This window comes from Procambarus clarkii, chromosome 88, assembly GCF_040958095.1.
Source record: "Procambarus clarkii isolate CNS0578487 chromosome 88, FALCON_Pclarkii_2.0, whole genome shotgun sequence".
In the NCBI taxonomy this organism is placed as follows: Eukaryota; Metazoa; Arthropoda; class Malacostraca; order Decapoda; family Cambaridae; genus Procambarus; species Procambarus clarkii.
In genome coordinates, this window is record NC_091237.1 from 19,641,916 (window position 1) to 19,652,080 (window position 10,165).

The 10,165-nt window shown below is 41.9% G+C and overlaps 1 protein-coding gene across 1 annotated transcript in view; it reads right to left on the minus strand.

Annotated features, from left to right (window-relative positions):
• Positions 1-4,108, minus strand: part of LOC123745792 (serine/threonine-protein kinase meng-po) — a 5,728-nt gene extending 1,620 nt beyond the window's left edge. The window contains exons 1-3 of the mRNA XM_045726782.2: positions 3,757-4,108; positions 1,388-1,627; positions 1-1,048 (exon numbers count right to left, since the gene is read on the minus strand). The exon at positions 1-1,048 is cut by the window's left edge and continues 1,620 nt beyond it. Of these exons, the coding sequence (XP_045582738.1) occupies positions 197-1,048; positions 1,388-1,627; positions 3,757-3,867 (1,203 nt within the window). The 5' untranslated portion in view covers positions 3,868-4,108 and the 3' untranslated portion in view covers positions 1-196. The remainder of the gene's footprint in view (positions 1,049-1,387; positions 1,628-3,756) is intronic.
• Positions 4,109-10,165: the final 6,057 nt, after the last annotated feature.

The following is a 10,165-nucleotide window of genomic DNA, read 5'->3' on the forward strand; positions in this document are numbered from 1 at the left end:
ATGGTGTATCTAATATCTAAAGGCAATTAATTACCCTCTGATTATTAAACTGTACAGTTAACCATTTATATATAGCTCTTGTATTTTACAGAAGCGTCATTAGCGCATTTATATTAACAAAACATTATATACTGTACTGTATGGTACTTGTACTCGAGTTTTATTTTGATTCTGTTGTAACAGCATATCACCAAAATCACACAGATGAATAATTGGTTGAGGTACTGAATGAAGATGTGGAGGAAGAAGAGTTGAGCCATGAGAAGGATGAGGAAGATGATGAGGAGCATGAGGATTTGTGCCACGAGTGATTTTTTCGGCGGTGCTTGGCCGAGGAGTTCGGGGAAGTGAACCGTAGAAGTTCAGCCAAGAAACGTCTTGGGCTTGAGACCCTGCCTTGTGATGGCTGCTCCCGAGTGTCACATTCTTGCTGTGGGTCCTTTGGGTCTTCATTTACTGAAGAGTATGACTGAGGGTGGTGCATCAACACCAGAGATGAATTGAAATCTTGACTGTCACTCCTGTCACGGGATTTTATCAACCAGTCATCTTCTAGGTACTTGAATACTTCCTTAGCAGGATATCGTGCCCATCCATGTGGTTCGAGGAGACGACGCAGAAGACGTAGGAGACGAACAGTGAACCTTTTGAAAGTCCTTGGCACCCTGATAGACTTTACCTGTTGCCAGTTTCGGAAGGCAGCATATTCAGGGTCGGTAACATCAGTAGTGGCCCAAGGTTTGCTTCCTGTTAAGCAATGAATGATGAGAATACCCAAAGCCCACGAGTCAAGCGAGATTCCAGTATAATAGCCCTCAGCACCCTCCCCACGACTCAGCTCTGGTGGGCTATATGGTCCAGCTAAATGCTGACGGCGCATAAATGTTCCACCCCGACATGTAGAGCCAAAGTCAGTGACCTTGATTATTGAAAGGTTGGGTCTGAAGATGAGGATGTTGTCAGGGGTGATGCTTCCGTGCACCAGCTGGAACCCGTGGAGATAAGTTAGGGCACTGGCTACTTGCTCCGCTACCCAACGAGTTTGTACCTGAAATGTATTATGATCCAAAACATTAAAGAATTTAAGAACCAAAGATTTCACCTTATATAGCATCATCTTGCAATTTATGAAACCTGACAAACTTTAGGCTGCAAACTGTACATTGTTACTTGAAAGTCAGAAATGAATGGTCAGAGCCATTTTAGGCTCTGGTAGTAATTACGATAGTTTAGTTCTGTAACAATTTGTTTTTCTTGTTTTATTAATTGTCTGCTGAGGTGAGTGTTGACCTCCGGTGAGCCATAATCACAACAGAATGTTAACACTAATGTAGATGTGATAATAAATAGGGTACTGTGCAGAATAAGTGCATTAAATAATTGTTACCTCATCGATGGTTCTTGAACTCAGATGAGACCACAGATCCCCATAGGGCGCATATTCAATGGGGAACACAATGTAAAGATCTGTCTGGAAGAGCCGGGCAGTGGCAGAGGCCAGGTTCGGGTGGTTGAGGTGTGAAGCATAGTGGTATTCACGCTGGACATCCCTTCGCCTGCACATGTCTCGGCATATAGCCTTCAGAGCTACCTCCATCCCCGTCACTCGCGTAGCCGCTAAATATATCTGTTGTGGATGCAGACGAGCAGTCACAATAACGTAGCTGAAATATGTTGACCAGACCACACTAGAAAGTGAAGGGACGATGACGTTTCAGTCCGTCCTGGAACATTCTCAGTCGACTTGAGAATGGTCCAGGACGGACCGAAACGTCGTCGTCCCTTCACCTTATAGTGTGTGGTCTGGTCAACATATTTCTGTCGTGGATGGCTCTATCAGTCTCCCATGAAATTTCCCACCAACAATATAGACAATTAGTGCCATATTTTAGCAATCAACAATATATATATACTTTTAAGTAATACTGTAGAAGGTTAACTTGTATGCACAATAAAGCAATTTAGTGCTACAGTATATACAATATATCAGACACTTGTTTAGTTTTGATATATTGCACAGGACTGTAAATCTTCTAAAATGCTAGAAAAATAGTTATAGAATATATTTGAACAATAGAAATTCGAAGCAATTTCTCGACCTTAGATTGCCATAAAGGGAGGGCTTATTTTTGAAACGTAGAAATACAATGATGAAACTTGTTTTTGTAATACATACAGTACAGTATCAAGACAGTTAGTGGAGGGAGGTGAAAGTACACCATTGGCGAATAGAGTACTGAGTAGTATAGTTTGATTCGTTCTCGACTCTTTAAGTCGGAAATCCTGAGAGGTACAGAAATGGTTGGCTACGCTTCCTTTCACCTAATACACCTGTTCGCCTAGCAGTAAATAGGTACCCGGGAGTTAGTCAACTGTTGTGGGATAGTGGTATCCCACCTTTCCTGGGGAAAGTCAGTAGTTTGGCCTTGGGGGAAACCTTGATATAACCCTAACGTATATATATATACACAGTCTGCATGTCCATGACAAAATGAATTATTAATTATTATCATTGAAATCTCTTAAGGCAACCGTTGAAAATTGCAGGCTTATACTATATGAATTAGTATGACGTGTATCGTATATGTAATCAAACTACTCTAACTGATTCACTCAGAAACAAGGTCGAACCCTCCCCCACCCCCCTCAATAGTTACAGATGGCCACCAACAGGTGGTAGCACCACTAGGAGCTTCCACCTTCCTCGCCATCTTGTCCTCAGTCCTATCACTGATGTCCATCAATTCGGACTTTGCTGAATCGCCGGCTGCAGCGAATTCCACTTCTTTTGAAGATAAGTATAGGGTCATTCTTAAGACACAGTCCTTACATTTCCTTGGGTGTTATTTCCGACTTTCGTATTTGCCTCACGAGCGTGTTTTCCCTAGCCTCACTTGCGCGGATTGTTTATTCTTTTGCCTCAAGCTGCATGTGACTAGAGCAGCCCGCCTAGTTGCTCGTTTTAGCTGATCGTCCATCGACTGATTTACTTCTCTGGTGGGATTAGGAGTTCGCCCCTGAGAGGCCGTATTGCTGTGTAGGATGGCTCGCCCTAGATGGCAAGAGCCTTTTTTTTTACCCTAGTGCCTAGATATTCCTTCAGGCTTTGGTAAGCCTTGTAGGTTTTCGATGTGGCTACAGATCGACCTGAATACAGATATACTATACAATAGGTACCTGCACTCGCTACTTGTAAGTTTGAAGGATTCGCTACATACTGAAGGTGCCATCTGTCTCCGCCACATTGAATGTTCTATCGACAGTACCTTCGATCCTGAGGCCTGCAATATTGGCGTTAACTTGGTCTCTGTATTATTTGAGCCTGCTAGTGGAAGAGCCGCTGTGCGAGCTTGTTTCAATCGTTCACTGTCTGTGCCGTGATCCTAAATAACCTGGAGTTGGCCCCTATGATAATGAGATGATTTACCTAACATTGCATTAAGTACGGAATTTATATTTTATTTAAATAATTGATAAATATGTCTCGGCATTGAAAAAAAAAACATTTTGCACTGCGTGAAAAAGTTGATTTTTGCAGCTAAAGGATTAACCCTTTAAGATTCACTATTTTTTTCAGTGTTAAATAAAAGGACGTATTACTTGTTTCCACAATATAACTGTTAAATATAGATACTTTGTAGTTTTTACCACCCCTCAAAAAATTGTCTTCACACTTATAACTGTCCCGAGTTATTTTTGTGAATGGTCTTGACGCCCCAATTACAGTACTATACACTAGGCTAGTGCCCAACCTACCTTGCCCATCCTGCCGTAACTGATGATATTGAGGATGTCATAATGGTCACTAAGAGACTCCTCGGGAAGATCACAGCTCCCACCGGCTCTTGGCTCCATCTTTGCCAACATGTCTGGCAGAAGAAAATTACATTTATTAAAATATGTCACATTTTCTTATACAATTTTGACTAGGGGGCGCAACACAATTTTCTTTTGCTTCACTATTTATAGCAAGTCTTATTTCTTGTCAGGAGCTTCGCCTGACAGGGAGACTCCTTTCCAAGAATAGTATATCTCTACCACACTATTTATATATTTTGTTAAATGATTCTCGGAGATCCATCTAACTTGTCATAATCGTATTAGGCTTCACGTATTTTCATTTCCTCACCCTTTCACTCTTACCACATCTCGTATATACTTTATTACTATTAACATCCAACACAGCCTACTTAAACGGCTACTCTTCTTAAATACAAAAACAAATTAACAATAAGTGTTCTCTGCCCGTTTTCATACCCAAATTTCGCTAGCATTATGCCGGGGGCTTGGAGTAACATACCATCTGTTCCTTCTTAACTCCCATAATAATATTCCTTTCCTTATAATCTTCACCTCTCCTACCACTCTTGTTCCCTCATTACTCTTTATCCATCTTTCATATTCACATTTTAAAAGAACACTCCTCCAAAGTATTTAAAACGTACCAATTTCTCCATTTATAGCCCTCGGTTCAATCAGTCTATGCCACACTATAAGGTCTGAACCCTCCACGGACAGCTCAAGTGACGGAGAAAGAGGATGACACAGGAACTGAACCCCCCCCCCTTCCCCCCCCCTTCCCCCCCCCCCCCACACACACAACCAAAACAAGATGAAAATGAAGCAATATTGCCCTAAGGCAAAGCGGGGCACACAATGCATTGTCCCGAATGCAGCGAAAGGCCGCCTACCTGAGAATATCTAAAACATTCTCAGCCATTTCGGCAATACACATAATTGGGGGACATAATAACATACAAGCTTCTAATGACGATTGACAAGGTAAACAAAGAATCACTTTCCACAACTAAGACCAGCAGATCGAAGGAGAACTTACTACTTTAGATGTTGGAAATGTGTGGAATGGGTTAAATAAAGAAGTTCCTGAAGCAAACTCGATACACTTTTAAATGTAAATATGATAAAAACTCTAGCAACCTAAATAACTGTAATAAACTATAAATGTTAAGAAGGCAGGGGCTAGGAACCAATATTCGACCCAGAAAGTTCATTTAGCTGACTTTGTACGTCCATGAAGCTCCTCATTTTCAGGAGGACATGTCTGCCTTGGAAAAAGTACAATGTAAAGCGATGAAAATTATCTTAGAAATGCCTAACACTACAAACCGGACACGACAGGGCTGATCTGATCTCAGACTTAAAATACCGAATAAAACTGAGGATATTAATCCAGACAACTTTAAAAGGTCACGTGTAATGTCAAGACATTACTGTAATTCAAAATGTAGTTGGGAAAAAACTACCAGCTGTCTTTGCCTGCCGTGGCCACTAAATAGTGAAGCTCGGGTAAACGAACACACACACACACTCTATCCCATTCAAGAGCATCCTATCCCAGCCCCCTCCCCCCCACAGTTCACCTGAGCCTTCGTTCACCTGTTCTCGCCAGGTGTGGAGTAAATTTCCCTGTGTGACATCTGGCGGCGGGCCTGGGATGTTTCCATAGTTACCGAGCAGAGCAGTGCAACAGGTCTCCGTCCTCCCCCCCCCCCCCCCCTCGTTCACCCCCTTACCTCACCTTCAGCTCACGTGGAGCGCCTCTATCTTGTTCTTGCTGTACACTTGCCTAATGGTAGCCATATGCGATGATGACGAGGCTTTGTATGGCAGTATTGGTAATATGTGATGCTGTGGTGCTAGGCTGTGTGATGCTGTGGTGCAAGAATAAGAGGGTCAATAGGGAGATTAGAAGATGCAACAGCAGGTGAAAGAAAGAGAGCTGAAGGTTCAGCACAAGAGCAGGTGTACAAGGAAGGTACGACAGAACTAAGAGCAGAAAGAGCTGTTCTAGTAGACGATGTGGGAGCAGCAAGAGCAGAATTATCTGTAGTAGAAACGGTAACAGCAGCTCTGGGTAGGCTTCATCAGGTGTAAAATACTTTGTAATAGGCATACAATGATAGTTATCATGTTTAGGACTTAAAGTATACAGTAACGTTACAAATAAGGTTGATTGTGTTGAAATGATCCTGTTAGCCGACAACTATAAAATTAAATTTCAAACCTAAACTCTGATTCCCATCTTTTAACACAATGTCAAATAACTCTATGGTAAATCCCCTCCTTATTTCATTAACTAACCCAAAAGCCTTATCAACACTTTGACACATTCCAAATTCCAGGGTTAAAAAGTACCTCATCTTTTATCACCTCCCCTCAAAATAACTTAGTTATTCTGTAATTTACACATGAATTAAAATACTTGTGTGAATCAGGGAGCTCTAAGCACTGGTGGTGGTGGAAATTATTCTTGGCCGGCTATAGCAAGTAAAGGGGATAGCCTCGCGCCGCCTCGCCTGCATTTTTACACGTCAAGGGTTATGCGTAGATGACATTTATTCCGCCCACTTCCATCTCATTCATTGACGGCTCCTTCTGAATAACTCGTGGTAGTAATAGCTTATAAACCTTACCAGCTATTTATCGTCATCGTTCAATAGTTTAGTTGGCAATTTAATTCACCTAAACCTGGGGCCAGATTCACGAAGCAGTTACACAAGTACTTACGAACGTGTACATCTTTCATCAATCTTTGATGCCTTTGGTTACATTTATTAATCAGTTTATAAGCATGAAAACTTCCCTATCAACTGTTATTGTTATAAACAGCCTCCTGGTGCTTCGGAGCTCATTAACTGTTTAATAATTGTAAACAAAGCAGCCTAAGATTGAGAAAAGATGTCCTAAATGCTAGCGTAACTGCTTCGTGAATCTGGCTCCTGATTCTGATTCCTAATTCACTTGATACAGCTTATATATCCGGACACAAATTTATTAATAAAGGCGCTCTAAAAGGTTGCAAAATACCATGTGAGCACATAATTAAGAACAAGAATTGCAAAGATGGCGCAGTTATATAATAAGAAACAGATGTGATAAAGTATGCTTTTGCAAATATTTTGTGTACAATTTAGTTAGCGCAAGAAATGAAATGTTAATAGGTTCATACGGATTACATGATCTAGATTTTAGATGATGTAAGAGACACACTGATAACCTAAGAGTCAGCAGTCATCTGATGCTGGACCCACTTGTGTAAAAAAAAAAGTGTGAATAGGAATTATTCAATTTTCGTAGAAAACGGCGACTTTTATGTATAATTTGAAATCGCATAATTCATTTGTATTATTTTGATTGGGTCTCGTGGTTAATGATACCGATGTATGGACTTACAATAGTAATTAAGTGTATATTATAGTGTACAATAAGTGTATATTAGGTTGCACAATAAGTGTATTTTACAATTAAGTGTATTACGTGTATATTATACTGTATACAATAGTATACAGTGTATACAGCAATACACACTATCGTACATTTTAAGTGTGTTAAGTGCAGTTAGAGATGGGGTTAGGGGGTCAGCTCTCACCTTAGGAAACAAACTTATTAGGCAGTGTACAGTTAAGAGACTGTATGGAACGGTTGTTGTTATTGTAGATTCAGCTACTCGGAACAAGTTCCAAGTAGCACGGCCTATGGTGAGCCCATAGTGGACTTACCTGGCACAGGAGCGGTGCTGGTATGGAACGGTGATGTGAGCCACTTTTTATCTGTTGACGTGAAGCGACTCATGATAATTATAATGAGGCGTGGTATATATAGGGTGAGGAGACACGCATCTTCATTGTATGTGGGGGGGGGGGGGAGGAGGTGACACGCACCTTCATTGTAGGTATGAGTGACACGTACCTGAGTGATGATGGATGAGGTATAAGGGAGCATGGTGGGCCGGCCTGGCGTTACTCAGGTGGTGGCTGGAGCCGGATAGCTCCTCCTCCTGCGCCGCCCCCGCTCACCTACGTCGCCTGCTCAACAGGTGGGCGGCTCCTGGGGGCTGAGGCTGGGTGCAACGTGGGTGATGCTGGGCTGCGCCAGTAATGGTACCTGGGTGATGGTGGGTGGCGTCTGGTACCTGATTGTGGTATTTAGATGTGGGTGGGTGGAATCTTAGATAATGGTGGGTGACTGACATTTAAATAATGGTCGATTTCGTGTGTTGATGGGTGGCATCTATGTAATGGTTGGTTACGTCTCTGATGGTGGATGGCGTCTATGTCATGGTGGATGGCGTCTTTGTGATGGTGGATAGCGTCTATATCATGGTGGATGGCGTCTATATCATGGTGGATGGCGTCTTTGTGATGGTGGATGGCGTCTGTGTCATGGTGGATGGCGTCTGTGTTATGGTGGATGACGTCTATGTCATGGTGGATGGCGTCTGTGTTATGGTGGATGACGTCTATGTCATGGTGGATGGCGTCTGTGTCATGGTGGATGGCGTCTATGCCATGGTGTCCTCGGCTGCGTACATAACGTTGGCACTGTTCTAGAGAACGTTCAGAACAACGTCCTACCAATGTCCAGAACACTGGCAAAGAACAATGTCACCACATACAAGTCCTGCACCACAAATTATTGAACACCAAAAAAAAAAAAAACTTCCATGCAAATATATTTTTCGATCCAATTTCCAAAGATACTACGGTGGTATTTTGCTTCTTCGCACCGAGATTAATTATTTTGATAATTACTTTAAGAGGTTTAACGTGCCTAGAGAGAGAGTGCACACTACCACTCTATCCGGCCATTACTGCACGACTGAGGCGCCCGAGCTGGACTTTCCCCTCCCAACCTGTCAAGCTCCCGCAGATACGTCAATGTAACACTTGTCAGTCAGTAAGTTTTACCCCCCTTGTAGGAGATGATTTTATCTCCTGTTTTCTATGATACTACTTCATTCCTTTAAAAGATACTTTTATGTGCATAAAATACACACACACACATATATACATGGACCAGAGACAAAGCTCTACCCCCGCAAGCACAACTACGTGAGTACACACACACACACACACACACACACACACACACACACACGCACACGACGTTTGTGAGAGCAAAAATTGGAACAGGCAGCGGTTGTATGGTGCCCGTATCTCATGAAGCACATTAATAAACTGGAAAAGTTGCAAAAGGCATGCTACAAAATGGCTTCTGGAACTGAAAAACTAGAGCTACGTGGAGAGGCCAGAGATGTTAAATACTGTATACCAAAACTAGAAGACACAGTAGAAGAAAGGTGAGATATGATCACTACGTTCAAAATAGTAACAGGAATCTACAAAATTGACAAAGAGGAATTCTCAAAAACAGTAGTTTCAAGAACAAGAGGTCTTGGGATTTAAACTATGGAGACAAAGGTGCCCAAAAACCATTAATAAGTTCTCTCCTCCCTCCCTTTCCCAAAGAGTGGTAGACGGTTGGAACAAGTGAAAAGGTGGTGGATGCCAAAACCGTCAGTAGTTTGAGTCATACGACAAAGAGTACGGGGAAGATGGGACACCACGAGCGTAGCTCTCATCGTGTAACTACACGTAGGTAATTTTACTACAAGGGAAGTCAAATGAGAATGAGTGACCAGTGTACTGACATTTGAGTATCTGTTGGAAGTAGGAATATCCTACCGAAGGAAGGGACCAGAAAGCAAAGGACTGCCATACTGAAGGAGAAAGTAATGAGATGAGAACATTCCTAATAGGAATACCATGGGAACAGAAAGAACTGAGAAGAAACTGTACAAGATATGATAGACTATATCACCCAGAAGCGTCAGGAAGCAGAAGACAAGTTTAACCTGGTCCCAAAGAAATAAAGGCCAACCAAATAGGAATCCGTGGTTTAGTCAGGCATGTAAAGGAAGCAAGGCAATTAAATGCAAGGGCATGTATTTCCTCCAGAAATAATAGAACACCAAAGAGAAGAGGGAGATACCAGAGGACTAGGAATGAGCCCCTCGATGTGAGAAGTGGAAAGACAGTCTGAAAATTACATAGAAAGTAAAGCAAAATTCTAATCAAAATTCCTCCACTGCCACATCAAGAAGAAAACAGTCAAGTAACAGGTGATGTAACTGATAAAGGGAAAGGAAAAGGTACACAGAGAATGACAAGGTGGTGTGTGAAGAAATCAAAGATTCCAAGACGTCTTCATAACAGAGCAAGGAGAAGTCCGTGAACTTGGAGAAGTGGCAGTAAACCAAGCAACATTGTAAGATTTTGAAATTGCCAGAGATGAGGTTTGGAGTACAAAATATGGAGTACATTTTGTAGTACAAAATATATTCCATTTTCTTTTATAAAATTAA